Genomic DNA, 19,856 nt, shown 5'->3' with positions numbered 1-19,856 from the left:
AAACTTGATTCTCCTTCTGAGCATTTAATTAATGTGATACATTAAAAAATTACAGCATTAAAATAATGCAAGGATTCAAGCAATTAGAAAATCAAGCAAGCTTTTTATACCTTGAATTATTGAGGTGCAATAAATCTGTTTTATAGGATATTGCCAATCTCAAATGGAGCTGAATTCTATATATTTAATAAGCATTCTTATATTTAGATCCTGTGAAACTAAATGACTTTTAAAGGTTTACATAAACCTATTCTTAGACATTTCATGGTTGAATGGCTCACTATCCTAGAATTGGCAAAAGTCTCTGTTGTGTGATCATGCATGTGTTGTGCATGCACATACACATGCAACACAGATACACATTCACCAGTTGATTATTTTATTGATTAAAGTGATACGGTCAAAATAAAGCTGAATTGTTAGAGATTATCCATTCTCCTATTAAGAAAAAAAAACAATATTCATAGCAATCGACCCACTCATGCTTATAAACAGTCTAATAAGCAAAGAATGTGTGAGAGATTTTATAACAGTTTGTTCAGTCTATGTAATAAACTTATCCCCATAAAATAAAAACAAATAACATTCAATTTTTAAAATTTATCCTGTTTTGTGTTTCTGTTTAAAAGCTCTTTTCCAAAGGATAATTTGATTTCTGTAAATCACAACCCTGCATTGGTTTAGTGCACTTTCCACTGTTGTTACTGCTTTCCAAAGACCTGTTACCTAGCAACTGCACGGAAGAAGTTTCTAGTATTTGAAATCATATAAGAGCTCAGAAAATACTGAGGCAGACTTTAAAAAAAGATTCTGACTTGTTAAAATGTAATTAACAATTTTATTTTCCATAAAGTAAAAGGGACTTGAAAACAGATTTGATTCATATGTATCTATAAACTTGTATCTTTAATTATAATCGCTCATCTTAATAGCCTTTACATTAAAAATAATAAATGTAGGGCGCCTGGGTGGCTCAGATGGTTGAGCGTCTGCCTTCGGCTCGGGTCGTGATCCCAGGGTCCTGGGATCGAGTCCCACATCGGGCTCCCTGCTCCTTGGGAGCCTGCTTCTCCCTCTGCTTCTCTCTCTCTCTCCCTCTGTCTCTCATGAATAAATAAATAAAATCTTAAAAAAAAAAAAGTTAGCTGGAGAAAATAAAACTTTTAAAAATAAAAAAATAAAAAATAAAAAAAATAATAAATGTAACAATAAAAAAACAAGAATTCACATAATCCTACTATTTTAAAAGTCATAGTTTTTGAAAATTTGCCCACTCCTTGAGGTAGTTACTGTTAATAGTTTGATTCCTGCTCTTACATTTTTTTGTGCTTATTCAGACATGCATGTGAGCATATGAGCATACATGAAGAAATCAGCATTTCTATAAAACTAGGATTATGTTTTAATTCCAGAACAATAAATTTATGTTATATTGTTTTGCTACTTATATTTTTTAAATGTATTATTGGCATATCTCAAGATATGAGATGCATTATTTCAAGATAGTTTATTGAAGTCTTTGTTTTTAATAAGCATGATGTGAAGATATATACTTGTTTAGAATTCTGATCAGCATTTCATACTCATTGTCTACTTTTCTTCTCACAAAATCCTATGAGGGACATACTATTATTCACATTTAAAAAATAAGGCAAATTAGGCTCAGAGGGATCAATATTTGCCCATGGCACCACTCAGTGGTGACAACACTTGATCTCCAGTGCTCATGCTTTAACAGCAAGCCACAAACAAGAAGAATCTAAATCAAAACAAATACACAGAAACTTTAAAATGATAAGAAGAAGTTATGAGTTGCACATAATTTTGAAAGACGAAATGCTTTCTTCAACAAGGGAGGGAAATTAGAAACCATAAAGAAAAAAATGGACCGATTTTATCATTGCTAAGGAGTTATCTCTGTCTGCATAATCAAAACTGAGCTTTTCCCATTATTTAGTCTCACCAACAAGAGGGGAAGAGTTTAGGGAAAATGTTTTTGTCCACCAAAAAATAATACAGAAGCTGGACAGACCTAGTCAGGAGAACATTTCTAACTGAAGGGATGCTGGAAAATATAATTTCTACCTGGGAAGCCATGCACCCAGCTAAAATTTGTGGATGGGTGAGAGGAAATAAGAGTTTCTATTACTGAAAGGAAGAAGGAGAAAATGAAAAAGAGTGATAATAGTTTCAGCCACAGTTCAAATCCTTATCCACCTAAGTATTCATGTACAATATTTTCCATATATATTGAGAAACTCATCCATTATTATGAAAAATACTCCACAGAGCTGTATCAATTATTGCATCCAACTTAAAGTCCAGGATATCTGGGTAATGTAAAGTCAGTTCTAGGTGTGGCTTCTCATGGTCTGGCCACACACACACTAATAAATCAGTTAGCTACCTCTACCCCCATCGCATATGAATATAAAATAGTGAAACAAGATAATTGTGATAAAATATTGATGTTTGGAAAAAGGAAGAAGTGGAAACACACAGCAGTCATTGGTCCATAGCAATGATGAAATCCTGTCAGACATGAATGGCAGAGACCTCATAAATTCCTTATTAGACACTCATTCTGCTCTTAGAGAATAACTCCTTCATGTTTTCATGTCTATTCAGAGATATTCTTTGTTCACTATTCTCTGTGGCCACAGAGGAAGTTCAAATTGGAGCAGATTTCTTTCATGCCTTTCCATGTGTCAGTAATTGTGCTCAAAGTTCTTCTCCAAGAACTTTCTTAAACCTGCCATATTTACTGGTTTTTGTTGCTCTGCTCATGTCTCCCTCTCGATTTTAATGGCAGCTACCTTGCCATCATCTAAAACAACTTTGAGTGGGAATGCAGCACTTTAATCTGATTCTTGCCACAGGCCTGGCTTTATTGGTTTGTGAGAAGTCTTAATGGAAAGCCTCTGATAAAGACTCTGAAAGAGTATCATCTCCTGCTATTTAGGGTACAGTTCACTTTTTCCAGATTCTTTCGTGGACAGTAGATTTAGCTTTCTAAATAATTATGCCCTGTAAATAATGCCCTGTTTAAGAGAGCTTTATTCCTTTCTCTCTCTGCTTGCGAAGTGATCAATTCTTACCTCAGGTCATCTCTCTTTATATACCGACTAATATCAGCAAGGTGCTGCCCACACACATTTGTATTCTTGTCCCTTCCAAACATTTTCCAGACATGTTTCCATAGATATGTTGTTTCTGCATACAGGGGAAAGGGGATAATAAGGAAAAATAGCGATTTCTGTTACAGATATAATTTTCCATTATGCATTTCAATATACTTAAATTTTCTATAACTTTGTCTTACATTTTTAATTAGAAAATTATCTGATAAAAATTGGCATTTTGTGACTCAGAAATGTCCCAAAAAAGAAGGACAAGTAGTTGAAAAAAAAATTGAGCTGAGAAGCACTTGGTCTCCTTGTCTACTCACTCTTTCCAACACTGTATAATAGTTAGTGATATTGATATCCATGAAATGATTCTCTCAATGCCCTAGACTTGTGTACCTGTAATTTCCCTATTTTGAATGTTCTTGTTCACCATCCTATCTCAGCACTCACTTCCAGAGTGGTCATGTCATTACTTGTTAATGTGACCCCTCCATAATCTTTGTTCCTGGTGACCCTGTTTCTGACCATTGTTTCTTATCATTCCAGTTCACATCTCTAGTACAGAACTCCAACTATCATTTGACTACATTGGGACTTACAATTCATTGATTCTACCAAACGTTTACCACTATTGACAACTGCAGATACTGTTTTCTCTTAACCTGTTTGAATTCCATAGCACACCATTATAATCCACTATTTTAATTCAACCTCTGTTCATTGACCTTCTGTTCATTAGTGAGACTTGTTTGTCAGAAGTCATTGGTGGTGAATTCTCTCTCTTCTTGACAGAAGATGGTGTTTACTTCCATGCATTTAAATGTGGTCTGAAGAAACAAAATAAACAAAATAAACAAACCTGCAGACTATTCCTACTGTAAATTCATGATCCTTGATTTCTTGGGGTCCAGGAGCTGCCAAACATCTTTCTATGTTTCACTATTCTGTTTCCTCTTCCACTCTCTTAAACAGCTATGCCGTATTTTCTCCTCTTATTTCCAACCTCTTCTTTAATCATTTCCACCAATTTCACAAAGAAAATAGAACCATAGGAAGAAAAACAAAATGTTCATGAACTTCCACCAACACATCTACCTACCAACCTGCATGTACAACCACATGTTTTACCTCCTCTTCTGTTATTATAAATGAGCAATTTTAGCAGCAGTGTGGCTAAGAAAAATCATGAAAAGGTGGTATGGCATGTTAGTAAGGTTACCCAAATTCTGCCAGTGTATGAATGACATTTTAATTTGAAATATATGGATTAATGGAAGGTCATTAATCTATTTGGCTAAACAAATAGCACTGTCCAGTTATTGGTGATAACGGAAATGTTCCATATTTACATTGTCTGATACTGTAGGCAGTTACCACAAATGTTATTGGGCACTTTACTGTTGTTAAAAGATAGCTAGTAAGATGGAGGAACTGAACTTTTATTTGTATTTTAATTTATTTAAATTTAAATGGCTATATGTGCAATGGCAACTCTAATTGGACAGCACAGTTTTGGAAGGGTAATAGACTGCTGAGGAGTTGGAAGACATGAAAAGCAATTAAGAAGCTCTTGCATTTGTCTAGGTAAGAGATAATCATAGTTTGAATAAAGATTCACAATCCCTTAGCTATAATTCTAAAATCCAGAATATTCTGGAAAAAAAAAGGAAAGGAAAGAAAGGAAAGGAGGAAGGAAGGGAGGGAGGAAGGAAGGAAGGAAGGAAGGAAGGAAGGAAGAAAAAAAAAGAAGAAAGGAAAGAAAGAAAGGAAAGAAAGAAAAGAAAGAAAGAAAGAAGAAAGAAAGAAAAAGAAAGAAAGAAAAAGAAAGAAAGAAAGAAAGAAAAGAAAGAAAGAAAGAAGGAAGGAAGGAAGGAAGGAAGGAAGGAAGGAAGGAAGGAAGGAAAGAAGAAAGAAAGGAAGGAAAGAAAGAAAAAGTATTTCTGCTGGTGGTGAAATCTGATCTGACCTGAAATTAATTTGGTAGCAATCCCCATACTGAATTTTACTTTTTGCCTTAGTATTCACATATTTAGCTGCAGAAATAATAGTATGTTAAAGCATAGGCTGCTCCCTAGATGTATTACATAGGGTCTGGTAGATGAAGCACATTACCTTTCTAAAATCTAAAAAAAGATAGTAATAATTCTAAAAGCTGATATCCGGCCCTTAAGAATTATGGATAAGGATTGAAAGCTTGTAGCAAGTAGGGACAGTAGAATGGAGGTGGGAAAGGTGGGAAAGACAGAGAAGATTTTAGTGGCATGATCAATAAACCTTGGCTGTCATATGACATTGAGAAATGAGGGGCAAAGTAGCAGTACTTAACTGACTCTACCACCCAGGTGCCTCTATGTGTTCACTCTGTAGTTATCCAACTCACCTACAAATTCAAACTTCTATTTATTAATGTAGCTAAAACTATTTTCTTTTTCTTATTATGTTGTGTTAGTCACCATACAGTACATCATTAGTTTTTTATGTAGTATTTATGATTCATTGTTTGCATATAACACCCACTTCCCCATGCAATATGTGCCCTCCTTAATACCCATCACTAGGCTAACCCATTCCCCCACCCCCCTCCCCTCTAAAGCCCTCATTTGTTTCTCGGAGTCCATAGTCTCTCATGGTTCACTTCCCCCTCCGATTTCCCCCCTTCATTTTTCCCTTCCTTCTCCTAATGTCCTCCATGCTATTCCTTATGTTCCACAAATAAGTGAATCCATATGATAATTAACTTTCTGTGCTTGACTTATTTCACGTAGCATAATCTCCTCCAGTTCCATCCATGTTGTTGCAAAAGTTGGGTATTCATCCTTTCCAATGGCTGAGTAATATTCCATTTTATATATGGACCACATCTTCTTTATCCATTCATCTATTGAAGGGTATCTTGGCTCTTTCCACAGTTTGGCTATTGTGGAAAATGCTGCTATGAACATTGGGGTACATACGGCCCTTCTTTTCACTACATCTGTGTCTTTGGGGTAAATACCCAGTAGTGCAATTGATGGGTCATAGGGTGGGTCTATTTTTAATTTTTTGAGGCATGTCCACACTGTTTTCCAAAGTGGCTGTACCAACTTGCATTCCCACCAACAGTATAAGAGGGTTTCCCTTTCTCCACAACGTCTCCAACATTTTGTTTCTTGCCTTGTCAATTTTTGCCATTCTAACTGGTGTAAGGTGGTATCTCAATGTGGTTTTGATTTGAATTTCCCTGATGGCTAATAATGATAATGAACATTTTTTCATGTGTCTCTTAGCCATTTGTATGTCTTCTTTGGAGAAGTGTCTGTTCATGTCTTCTCCCCGTTTTTTGACTTGATTATTTGTTTTTTGGGTGTTGAGTTTCAGAAATTCTTTTTAGATTTTTGGATATCAGCTCTTTGTCTGTAGTGTCATTTGCAAATATCTTCTCCCATTCTGTGGGTTGCCTCTTTGTTTTGTTGACTGTTTCCTTTGCTGTGCAGAAACTTTTTATCTTGATGAAGTCTCAAAAGTTCATTTTCACTTTTGTTTCCCTTGCCTTTGGAGAAGTGTCTTGAAAGAAATTGCTGTGGCTGATGTTGAAGAGGTTACGGCCTATGATCTCCTCTAGGATTTTGATGGATTCCTGTCTCACATTGAGGTCTTTCATCCATTTTGAGTTTATCTTTGTGTATGGGTGTTAAAGAATGGTCGAGTTTCTTTCTTCTGTATATAGCTGTCCAATTTTCCCAGCACCATTTATTGAAGAGACTGGATTTTTTCCATTGCATATTTTTTCCGGCTTTGTCAGAAATTATTTGACCATGGAATTGATGGTTCATATCTGGGCTCTCTATTCTGTTCCATTAGTCTATGTGTCTGTTTTTGTGCCAGTAGCATGCTGTCTTGGTGATCACTGCTTTGTAATATGCCCCCAGCTTTGTTTTTCTTTTTCCACATTTCCTCAGTGATTCGGGGTCTTTTCTGATTCCATACAAATTTTAGACTTGTTTGTTCCACCACTTTGAAAACTGTCATTGGAATTTTGATTGGGATGGTGTTGAAGGTATGGATTTCTCTGGGTAGCATAGACATTTTAACAATGTTTATTCCGATCCATGAGCATGGAAGATTTTTCCATCTTTTTGTGTCTTCTTCAATTTCTTTCATGAGTGTTCTGCAGTTCCTAGGGTGTAGATCCTTTACCTCTTTGGTTAAGTTTATTCCAAGGTATCTTATGGTTTTTGGTGTTATTGTAAATGGAATCGATTCTCTAATTTCTCTTTCTACAATCACATTGTTAGTGTATAAGAAAGCAACTGATTTCTGTGCATTGATTTTGTATCCTGCCACAGTACTGAATTGCTGTATGAGTTTTAGTAACTTGGGGGTGGAGTCTTTTGAGTTTTCCACATAAAGTATCATGTCATCTGCGAAGAGAGAGAGTTTGACTTCTTTGCCAATTTGAATACCTTTTATTTCTTTTTGTTGTCTGATCGCTGTTGCTAGGACTTCTAGTACTATGTTTAACAATAGTGGCGAGAGTGGGCATCCTCATCATGTTCCTGATCCTAAGGGAAAGACTCTCATCTTTTCCCAATTGAGGATAATATCACTGTGGGTTTTTCACAGATGGATTTTATGAACTTTATGAAAAGACTCTCATCTTTTCCCAATTGAGGATAATATCACTGTGGGTTTTTCATAGATGGATTTTATGAACTTGAGGAATGTTCCCTCTATCCCTATACTCTGAAGAGTTTTAATCAGGAAAGGATGCTGTATTTTGTCAAATGCTTTTTCTGCATCAATTGAGAGGACCATATGGTTCTTCTCTCTCCTCTTATTAATGTGTTCTATCACAGCGATTGATTTGTGAATGTTGAACCACCCTTGCATCCCAGGGTTAAATCCCACTTGGTCGTGGTGGATGATCTTTTTAATGTACTGTTGGATCCTATTAGCTAGGATTTTGTTGAGAATTTTGCCATTCATATTCATCAGGGATATTGGTCTGAAATTCTCCTTTTTGATGGGGTCTTTGCCTGCTTTGGGGATCAAGGTAATGCTGTCCTCAGAGAATGAGTCTGGAAGCTTTCCTTCTGTTTCTATTTTTTGAAACACCTTAAGGAGAATAGGTATTATTTCTTCTTTGAATGTTTGGTAGAATTCCCCAGGGAGTCCATCAGGCACTGGATTCTTGTGTTTTTTGGGGGGAGTTTTTGGTCACTGCTTCAATCTCGTTATTGGTTATTAGTCTATTCAGGTTGTCAATTTCTTCCTGTTTCAGTCTTGATAGTTTATAGGTTTCTGGGAAGGCATCCATTTCTTCCAGATTCCTTAATTTATTGGCATATAGTTGTTGATAATAATTTCTAATAATTGTTTCTATTTCCTTGGTGTTAGTCGTGATCTCTCCCCTTTCATTCGTAATTTTATTAATTTGGGTCCTTTCTCTTTTCTTTTGGAATATTATGGCCAGTTGTTTATCGATCTTATTGATTCTTTCAAAGAACCAGATTCTAGTTTCATTGATATGCTCTACTGTGTTTCTGGTTTCTAATTCATTGATCTCTGCTCTAATCTTAATTATTTCTCTTCTAATGCATGGCTTAGGTATCATTTGTTGCTTTTGCTTTAGTTCTTTAAGGTACATAGTTAGTTGGTGAATTCGGGATTTTTCTATTTTTTTTTTTTTTGAGTGAGGCTTGGATGGCTATGTATTTCCCCCTTAGGACAGCCTTTGCACTATCCCATAGGTTTTGGACCAATGTGTTTTTTTCTCATTGGTTTCCATGAATTGTTTTAAGTTCTTCTTTGATTTCCTGTTTGATCCAAACATTCTTGAGCAGAGTAGTCTTTAGCTTCCAAGTGTTTTAATTTCTTCTAAATTTTTTCTCGTGATTGAGTTCCAGTTTTAAAGCATTATGGTCTGAGAATATGCAAGGAATAATCTCAATCTTTTGGTATTGTTTGAGACCTGATTTGTGACCCAGTATGTGGTCTATTCTGGAGAAAGTTCCGTGTGCGCTTGTGAAGAATGAGTATTCTGTTGTTTTAGGGTGGAATGTTCTGTATATATCTATGAGGTCCATCTGGTCCAGTGTATGTTTCAAAGCTCTTGTTTCTTTGTTGATTTTCTGCTTAGATGATCTGTCTATTGCTGAGAGTGGAGTATTGAAGTCTCCTACAATTAATGTATTATTATCAATATGACTCTTTATTTTGGATAAAGTTAACAGTTGGCTTATGTAGATGGCTGCTCCCATGTTTGGGGCATAGCTACTTACAATTTTTTGATCTTCTTGTTGGATAGAGCCTTTAAGAATGGTATAGTGTCCTTCTGTGTCTCTAAGTACACTCTTTAGCTTAAAATCTAATTTGTCTGACATAAGAATTGCTACCCCAGCTTTCTTTTGAGGTCCGTTGGCATGGAGGATGGATCTCCATCCCTTCACTTTCAGTCTGGATGTATCTTTAGGTTCAAAATGAGTCTCTTGTAGACAGCATATAGGTGGGTCCTGTCTTTTTGTCCAATGTGCAACCCTGTGCCATTTTATGGGAGCTGTTCACGTTGAGAGTGATTATTGAAAGATATGATTTTTATTGTCATCATGTTGCCTGTGAAGTCCTTGTTTCTATAGATTGTCTCTGTAAATTTCTGTCCTATATCACTCTTGGGGTCTTTCTCTTTTTATAGAACCACCCTCAATATTTCTTGCAGGGCCAGCTTAGTGGTCACATATTCTTTCATTTTCTGCTGGTCCTGGGAGCTCTGTATCTCTCCATCCATTCTAAATGAAAGCCTTGCTGGATAAAGTATTCTTGGCTGCACGTTCTTCTCATTTAGTACCCTGAATATTCTTCCCAGAACTTGCTGGCTTGCCGGGTCTCTGTGGATAGGTCTGCTGTTATTCTGATGTTCCTTCCTCTGTATGTAAGGAATCTCTTCCCCCTAACTGCCCTTAAGATGGCTTCCTTGGTTCTAAGAAATGGTAGTTTTACTATCACATGCCAGGGCGTTGGTCTGGTCTCCTTGATCTTGGGAGGGAAATGCTTGTTTCACTCCCCAGATTAAGGAAGTTCTCAGCTACAATTTGCTCAAATATATCTTCTAGTCCTCTCTCTCTCTCCACTCCCTCAGGGATCCCAAAATTCTGACATTGGAACGTTTCATGGCATCACTTATTTCTCTAATTGTTTTCATGGATTTTAAGCTGTTTGCTTCAGGCCTCCTCCTGTTCCTTCTTTTCTATCAGTTTGTCTTTTAGATCACTAATTCGTTCTTCTGCCTCATTTACCCTAGCTCTTAGAGTGTCTAGATTGGATCTCATCAATAGCATTTTTAAGTTTGGCCTGATTAGCTCTCATTTCTGCCCTTAGAGAATCTATGTTGCCATTAATGGTTTTCTCCAGCCTACCTATTGTCTTCATAACTGTTACCCTGAAGTCTATTTCTGACATCTTATATCCCTATCCATTTGTTCTGTGGCATAGGTCACAGTCTCTGAGTCTTTCCTATTTTGGGGTTCCTCCTCTTAGTCATTCTGTTGAGGGGTGATTGAGGGAATGAGGGCCCAAATTATTGACCACCACCCAAGCCAGATGCACCTGTTTTATAGGGATGTTAGGGTTGTTCACCTCTTGTTCTTCCAGCCTGTCTTCTGGGGGAGGAGCAATGCCATGCTGTTACTCAGGCAACTCTGTTTGGGCAGAGTTGCCCTGGCCCCTGTGGGGGAGGATGGGCTCAGGGAAAACTGTTTTTTGGGGTCTTTTGTTCTGGCTGTTTTACCTGGCGGCTTTCCATGTCTCTTCTGAGAGTCAGAGCAGAAGTGATCATATCCAAACCTGTGCCTCAGAACAGAGAGATTGCAGTCTGTGCTTCAGTGAGTTCTCCAGGTCACACTGTCTCCATTTCTATCTGTGCTGCTAAAAACTGCAGCGTCCTGGGCTGTGCACCCTTCAGCAGCAACCCCAGTCCTCTCTTCCAGGTCCAGATATGTCTCTGCCCTTTGTGCTTCTAAAACCGCAAGCCACCCCCAGTTTGCAGGTACGTCTGTACAGCTCCAGGTTTCAGTGGGGAGGAGGGTCTCGCTACTGGTCTGCAAGTCTGTGCCTGTTCCCCAGCATGGGAGGCTGTTGCGCTCCTGTGTTATTTCACCTTCCCAGCTCAAACGCTTACGACAGCTTCCTCCCCCTTCCGTTTATCTTCTGATATCTGCCTGTGGAATCACAGCTCCCCACTTCATACCTTGAGATCAACCTCCAGAGATATTCTGTTTGTAGAGATCCAGATATATCTTCTTATATCTCAGGCTGATTTTGTGGGTGTTCAGAGTGGTCTGGTAGATATCCAGCTCAATTCAGAGGACCAGTTGAAATAGGGTCCCCTATTCCTCCACCATCTAAAACTATTTTCTGGGAGTATTTATTTTCTTGGTACTTTACACATTGTCTTTATTTCTAATACCAGCTATAATTGTTTACTTGGGAAAAGACTTTATTTTTTCCACAAAGTAAACAATATCTTAATCACCTCTCTAAATTATTACTTCTGTGGAAAATTGGATATCTGGTATCTGTGCCCTCATCGCTGTATGAAAGTAATGGACGTGGGCTGAGTAGCATCACCTCCCTTTAATGTGGCCTGCAACCTCTCGTGTGCCACTATCTTTAGTACACTCTATTGTTTTTATGTCACTGACTTCAGTTGCCATTTATTATCTTTCCTGATTGAATTCTATCATCTTTTGCGTTTATGACTGTAGGTCTTGCGGTCAAAGTACAATTTAAATTTAAATGTATATTAGCATTAGTTTTTATTGCCTGATATCATAGTTATTTTGATTGTACAAAACCTATTACTGTTATATAAATGTTATCTACCATATCTTTTAATAATTCTGTGTGCTGTGTGACTATGAATTTGATAAATCTATAATGCTTTAAATCAATACTACTGCATTTCATACCATAGAATTATCAAAATTAAAGGAGACTTTATACAATTTCTGATTTGTTTTCCAGACTGCTCCTCCAATCTACCTCTCACCTCCTTGTAAAGATGAAGCATAGGAAAATTAAACATTTTGCCAAAGGCTGCCAATTTCATTAAAGACAGAACTGGGGCTAAGATCCCCTTCCCTCTTGGTCACTTAACTCATAATCTAGTACTCTCTCTCATTTTTCCTGGGGCAAATTGCACATGTAAAAACATCTCGAAGACAAGTGTGTTTATGTGGAAACTTCTGTAATTTTATTTCCTGTTTTATTTTTCATATTATTTGGAAATAGTACTCTCCCATGGTAAATTATTCTAATTTACCTATTTTATTTCAAACAGATCATGTTGTTTGTGAAGAAGAGTTTAAATACGCCATGTTAGCTTTAAACTGTATATGCCCGGCAACATCTACACTTATTACACTACTGGTTCATACCTCTAGAGGGCAGTAAGTATGTGTTTTCTTTAAGATAATGCATTTTAAATTATTAAAAAAAATAATATAAGTGCAGTTATGTGATTTAGAAGTACAGTAGCCAAGGTATACAGCTAGATATGTACCTGTACTTGTGTTTGTGTGAGTTATCTTCATCTGACAGACAGATGTATAGATATATAGATGGACAGACAAATACAGACCGGTTAAGGGGCCGGGGGGGGGTGGTCTAAGACATATAAAAAATTGGCAGTTATTTGCTGTCTTTTCTAACTAATTCTGAGGTAATTTGTTTCATCCTAAATTCTAAGTGTCTACATCATTTGTTAGGTCTAGTATTAGGGCACTGTTTCTATTTTCAAGATACTTAGCAAATAAAACTTTAAAAAACAGGATGATGACAATCATTAGTATGAGATCTTAAAACCATTTTTTTCTATTCCTGAGGTGAGTTTTTATTTCAAAACTATATGTATATGATTGACCTCAAAATTAAAATTTTATAATTATTATAAAATTAGCAAGTAGTATAAAAGAAATCATTTTTTAATTTACATTTCAAGGTAGATGAGGGAAAATTATATCATCAGACCATTTTGTTCTATGAGAGAGTTTGTATTTGACTTGGATGATCAAGGAAAATATAATCAGTGAACACAATCCCCACCTTATTTGAAGAGACAAATCTTACATTGTATTTCATACCTTTTCCTAGTCCTTACTTGCTATTTTAGACAAAATGTTGATTTTCTAAGTAAATTTTACTGTGGTGGTTGTGGATATGATTATTTAAATTTAGTGAGTTAATTGATAGTTATTTAAGTGAAGTGTCAAATCAAATCAAGAAGAAGGAAAATTCTTTTTGGGGATTTATTTTTTAATTTTTAAATTTTTTTAATTTTTTGGGATTTAGTACTAGATGGAGTAGGCTGCTAATTGGAAAGTAGCAAATACCCTACAGTATTTTCAGGTAGATTTTACTCCCTTACTTTTAATTGTGTCTCTGCTCTATTGAGATAGTAAGATTTTCCGAGGAGTAATTTTCTTAAGGTTCTCAGTGAAAATATTTCTATTCTATGCATTTACAAAACTTTAATTTGTGCAATGGAAAAGATGTAACAGAATTATGAATAAATTGTTTTTCTTTGGAGAAAATATGCTGCATTTTGATGAAATTAAATAAAATACTGAAAATGACATTAACACCAATTAATGGAACATTCATAGAACTCATCACAAGGTTCATTATTTTGCCATGCCCTCTTTGTCATAGACGTATAACTTTAGAACTGAATATCTAGTCTCGTTTTATTGTTGTAGAAATGATAAAAATGAGGCTCATCATTAATTATACTGGTTAAATTGCACTGTTCAAGTCCTAGTAAATATTACTTATTGGCATACAATATTGCCCTAGTGAACAACCTGCACTTGATATAAGTTTAAAAAACATTTCAGCAATCCATAAAATACGACTTTTCCCAACATACTTTAATGAATTTTACCTTACTAAAAGAGAAAGTAATGTTTTTGAAGACATTGTTACCACATAATTAAGGATTTTCCATGATTAAGATTGACCAGCAAAATTACTTCACATCTAAGTGTCACAATAAATGCTGTAGTCCACCAGAATAACTTTATTGAGCCATAATTCATATACCATACAAATCACCCATCTATAGCATATAATTTAATGTTCCTTGGCATATTCACAGACTTGTGGAAACATCACCACTATCTAACTCCTGAATCGTTTCATCACTCCATTTTATAAATCCAAAGTCTGGGGCACAGCATCTAGAGCAACATGTCTGACTCAACAGTACACCTAGTTCATTCCATTTTTTTTTTTAATTCTAACATTTTTAGCTGTAGGACATAATCCTCAAGATGCTCTCCTTGTAATCACAAAACACCTCCTTTGCTTTAGGCTATTCTCCCTCTAAGTAGGAAGAAGGGGAATGACAAAGGGGCACAGTATTGCCAACCGGGACTATTTAAAACTTTCCGTGAAGTCCAACCATTGCCTCTTAACCTCTTAAGAAACAGTTATATTTTGCATATTAGAATATGAGCTTGATTCTAGCTATGTCTGTTAGCAATGTAAGTAATCTAAATTAAAAAAATCTGTGTACACACCTATGTCTATATACATATATACACATTTATTTAAAATTATATGCTTACTTTTTTATGATAATTAGATTATGTATCATAAGAATAAAATATAAATCAAAGGATCTTATCTGGGGGTATACTGATTCATGCAAATAATTGTGAAAGCCTAAGTTTTATATGTAAAATGCAAAGGTCATTGTTTCTTATTAGAGAGAGAGCTCAAATCTGGTGATTGCTAACTTGGCACTATTAAAAAATATTAGTATATCTGTAGTATAGTTGTTAATTAATATTACTTTTTGATAGTTGGCCCTTTACCTGAATTTTAATGTATTATCAGTGAGCCAAAACCAAACATATTATTATAAAATACATGATTCAGAAACTTCTCTCATTAAAATAGCAACTAAAATTGGACTTTCTGGGAACTGCATAACTTAATCACAACTAAAATTCCCTCTGTTTGGTAGTGTTCATGCTGTAAATGGGGCTCATAAATTTAGGGAGGAAATGTGACAGAGATAAAAGATCACCCATTCTGGCAGCTTGAAATGGTTGACTCACTAACTGGCAAAGTTAACTAACACTGAGCCAATTACATATTCCATTTCATTCTCGATCATTTTATATGGAAAATTTGAGATAATAATTTTCTCATCCATTACTTTATTCATTTACTTGACAATTATTTATTGAATGCTTACCTTGTGACAGAACCATTCCAGGTGTTGTGGTTTCAACAAGGAAACCAATAGAAAAATTCCAGCTGTCCTGAAGCTTTTATTACAATTGGGGAGACAGATCAAAAATAAATAAGTAAAATATATCTCAGATAGACACATCTGATGATCTGAGAAATGGCAGATAGACCAGTGGAGCTAGAATGGAAGGATGAGAAAGGGAGTAAAAGCTGAGATCTGACAGGGAAACAATGGTCTTCTAGGCCATTAGAAGGGTGGTGCCCAGCACTCTCAAATGAAAAATCATTGAAAGATTCTGAGCTGAAGAGTGATAAAATTTGAGTAAGAGTTACAAACACATTGGCTTCTTGGTTGAGCAAAAGCGATTAAGAGATTATGGGATTAAGAGAAGTTAAGCCTTGTCTTGGGCAGAGGCACAAGAATGGAAGTGATTAGAAGTGCTCAGATTCTAGATGTATTTTGAAGGTTTTGTTGTCAGGAATTGTTGATTAGATGTGGGGTGGAACAGAAGGAGAAGAGTCTAGCATGACTGCAAATTTTTGGACAGAGCCACCAGAAGAATATAATGGTGATTTACTGCAGTGAAGAAGACCAGGGAAGATCAGGATTTTTATTTTATTTTATCAGGATTTTTATTTTAAGGTACTTGTTAGACTCCCAAAATTGTGTCTAATATACAGTCTGGAGCTTAGCTACACTGATGATAGAAATTTGGCTGTCATCTGCATATGGAACACTTTAAACCATGAAAGTGGATGAAATCACTTCACAGGATGGTTTTGAGGATTATGTACAGCCATACCAGACCATAATAGGTAGGTACTCTTTAGTTCTCTCATTGGCTCTATTTATGTGTTATCAAGTGAGTCAGATTCTATATGCATCAAAATCATTTTTTTTAAATTTGGTGTCAGAGATACTTTGAGGGTGGCAGGAAAGATGCTTTAAAGACAAATGCAGATCACCCATCATATATGTATTTGTGATGGGGAAGACTCAGGCCATGCACACATGTGATTTATATTTAAATTAGAATATGTTCGTAATTTCATTTGGATATTTTTTGGAACAAAGAATGACATGAATGAACAAATATATATCAAAATGTTTCCAAGCAATAAACAGTGAAGGTATATATCTCACCATGGCCAATCTTTCGAATCACCGTCTTAAGTATTACAGAGATTAGGATTAAATATATTTTGAAAAGGATGACTCAAGTATGTACAATGTAAGGCATTTTACTCTCCAGCAGTATATTATTTAGTCATGGAAGATTTCTCAGGAGAAAGCCAAGTAGAGTTATAGGAGGTATACAATTATTTTGTCTTCTTAAAAGATACAAGTTTTGAGATGCCTCAGTTAGTTAATGTCTGCCTTCGGCTGAGGTCATGATCTCAGGGTCCTGGGATCGAGTCTCACATCAGGTTCCTTAATCAGCGGGGAGCCTACTTCTCCCTCTGTCTGCCACTGCCCACTGCTTGTGTGCTTGCTCTCTCTCTCTCTGACAAATAAATAAATTAAATCTTAAAAAAAAAAATACAAGTTTTCGGTGACCTTTTCAAAGTTTGTTTGGAAGAAATACATTATAAAAAATAATTTAAATAAGAAAATTATTAAATGCAGTAAAATTATTTTTAAAATGTAGCAGAAGACATAAAGATAAAGACAGATATTCGAGAAAATGGTTAAGTTATATAAATGTAAGCAGGTAATAGTTGCTGGCAGTTTCAGATTTCATAATATATTATTACAATATATTGCAATAATTTTCTTTTGATTTACATGGCCACAAAAAAGGAGGCTTCAAATAGAAATCAGTTTGTATATGATATAAATATGTATCTTAAGTATTTTGGATGAGTGAAAAGATGTAAGAATTCCAAGGCTACATTCCATAAATATATATTAGAAGTAAGGGGAAAGCAAAGTTGCTTTTATACTTTAGTAAAATCAATTTCAAAAAGTTGCAATTTTGTAAATATGTTCCTCAGGGTGGTTATTTCATAAGAAGCCCTCCATTAAGTTACCAGGGTGAGTGTGTTATTTTCATCAATGGGATCTGGAAACTGCAGATTTGGGGATTGCTGCAATGCTTTTTGTAAAATGAAAATTTAACACTATTAAGTTTTGTCTGTTGTTTTCAATGTAATTGTTCTCTTTTAAAATAGAAGAACACCTTCATTTGTGGTTATTTCCTTAGCTTGCAAAATTTTATCATACCTCTAACCACATGCAAAGTGTTTGTAAAATTGTAGAGAGACAGTCTTGTTCAAATTTCTGTCATGAGCATTATAATTGTGTACATTTAAATTTAAGTGAAATTTAGGCTTTCTCAAATAACTGTTTCACCACAGGTTGCTTAATAGTTTTGGGAAATCTTCAACCATAGTAGAAACACATTAAGCCAAATGCACTATAATTAATTTTTTTGTGTGGTATATAAATAGTGGTTCTCTTATTTCATATCATTGCCAAATTTGTGTTCCAAGGCACAATTAATAATGCTTTTGGATGGAAGTTAATAATTTTCCTGAAAAGTAAAATTATGTACTCAAGTAAGATTGGGAAATGATGGATAACACATTACATTTTTAATGGCCTACTTTTAGTCTTTTTATTTGAACCAAATTTAGACTCACAGAAAATTTACAAAAATAATACAGGGAGTTCCTACATACCCTTCCCATATAAACTTCCCTTAATGTTTATATCTTACAGTATCATAGCACAGTTATCAAAATGACAAATTAACATTGGTATAATACAATTGACTAAATTATTGGCCTAAATGAATTTCACCAGTTGTATCATTAATATCCCTTTTCTGTTCAAGGATCTTCTCCAAGATCCTGCATTGCATTTAGTTGTTATTTCTCCTAATCCTCCTCCAATCGGTGGCAGTTCCTGTAGGTAAGATTGGAAATCAGTATAAACTCATGACTTTTAATGCATATATATATCAAAGATAGACACAAATTTAGATCTGTGTCTGTATGGGCCTGTAAGTATATACAAATATAATTCCTAGCTCTGTTTACTGAGAGAGCAATGACAGCTCAGTAGCACTTAGCACATTTAAGGCTCACATCTTGGTTACTAAACACAATTCTCTAATAAAAACATCCAGGGCTCCTTGGGGTATTGGCTGAATCCAGGATACAGGCAGGGAATGTGTAAGAGGAGTCTGGAAAAATCCTGTCGTTCCACAAAGTAAGGAGTTGCTCTGAAGAGTGTGGGGTTTTGTCAAAATAACACAATAAATAACCTGAAGGTGTTCCTAACAAGCTAAGATGGCACAATTTCAGAAACTAAATAAATAATGATAACATTCAATTTTAACATAAAATCAAGTAAATACACTGATGTAAGTAAGCAATGAATAAATAAATAAGTGGGGAAGAAGCATAGCTCTTTCTTACCAAAGAATTACAACTAATAATGTGGAAGGAAAGAGAGAAATAGGAAGTCATCATTAGGCAAGCAATTGTCGTAGACACAATCCTCCAAGGGGTGCTAGTATTAGCGGGTGAATGTTTAAGGAGAGCCAGGATCATTGTGTGGTCTCAACATGTCTGTCTATAATATTTAATAACTATGAAAGGAAAAATTATAATTTTATAGTGAAGTAACCTGACAGACACGGTCTTAATCAAGAGACAAAGGAAAACATTGCCAATAAAAAGAGATGTCAACATCATGTAATCCCTATGATGTGCTAAGAAGTACATGACAAAAAAAAAAAGAAGTACATGACATAATTTCTTTGGTATTCTTGCCAGTATTTTCTGATTATGAGGAAACACCTAGACACACCAGTATTGAGAACATCTTACAAAATAACTGACCAGTACTCTTCCAGATGCCAAGGTGGTGAAAGACAAGGAAAGCCCGAGGAATTAAATATTTATTTTTAAACATTTTAGTCAGCTTTATTTGAGAGTGATTTGAATATTTTAAATAGTATTTTGACTGGAGGAATTCTCCAGACAAAATCATCGGAAAAAAGTATATCTGGAGAAAACAAAGAGCTATCTTGTTTTCAATATTTCAATATTTCAATATTTCAAAATTTCAAAATTTCAATATATTTCAATATTTCAAAACAAAGAGACAATATTTTGTTATATCTTTTTTTTTAAGTAAGTTCTTTACCCCAAGGTGTGGGGCTGGAACTCACGACCCTAAAATCAAGAATGGCATGCTCTACCTCCTGAGCCAGCCAGGCGCCCATTTTGTTGTATCTTTGAACCTAAGCAAAACTATAGGGATCTGCACTAGACCATGTGGAAGGCTTCATTGTTTCTCTGATCTCAGATGAAAATTAACCATGAGACTTCTCTTGTCTATTGTATTCCAACATCTGGGGAGTCCCTATTTTAAACACTATGATGAGGGAAAAGGAAAATCGAATGTCTTTTACCATCTCCAGAAAAAGGATGGAAACAAGGGAGGGAAGCATGGACAGAGGTAGAGATGAGAAGTGTTGGAGAGTT

The 19,856-nt window shown here is 35.4% G+C and overlaps 1 protein-coding gene across 5 annotated transcripts in view; it reads left to right on the top strand.

Moving 5' to 3' along the window:
* Positions 1-19,856, top strand: part of KCNT2 (potassium sodium-activated channel subfamily T member 2) — a 361,260-nt gene that overhangs the window by 219,155 nt on the left and 122,249 nt on the right. For all 5 annotated transcript variants that reach the window (XM_028104755.2, XM_028104754.2, XM_028104753.2 and 2 more), the window contains exon 14: positions 12,442-12,550. In XM_028104755.2, the coding sequence (XP_027960556.1) occupies positions 12,442-12,550 (109 nt within the window). The remainder of the gene's footprint in view (positions 1-12,441; positions 12,551-19,856) is intronic.

This window comes from Eumetopias jubatus, unplaced genomic scaffold, assembly GCF_037043125.1.
Source record: "Eumetopias jubatus isolate StellerSeaLion01/CBP00866 unplaced genomic scaffold, mEumJub1_p1.0 scaffold_12, whole genome shotgun sequence".
NCBI lineage: Eukaryota > Metazoa > Chordata > Mammalia > Carnivora > Otariidae > Eumetopias > Eumetopias jubatus.
Note: the sequence above shows the minus strand (reverse complement) of the source record. Positions and strands in the feature narration are given on the sequence as shown.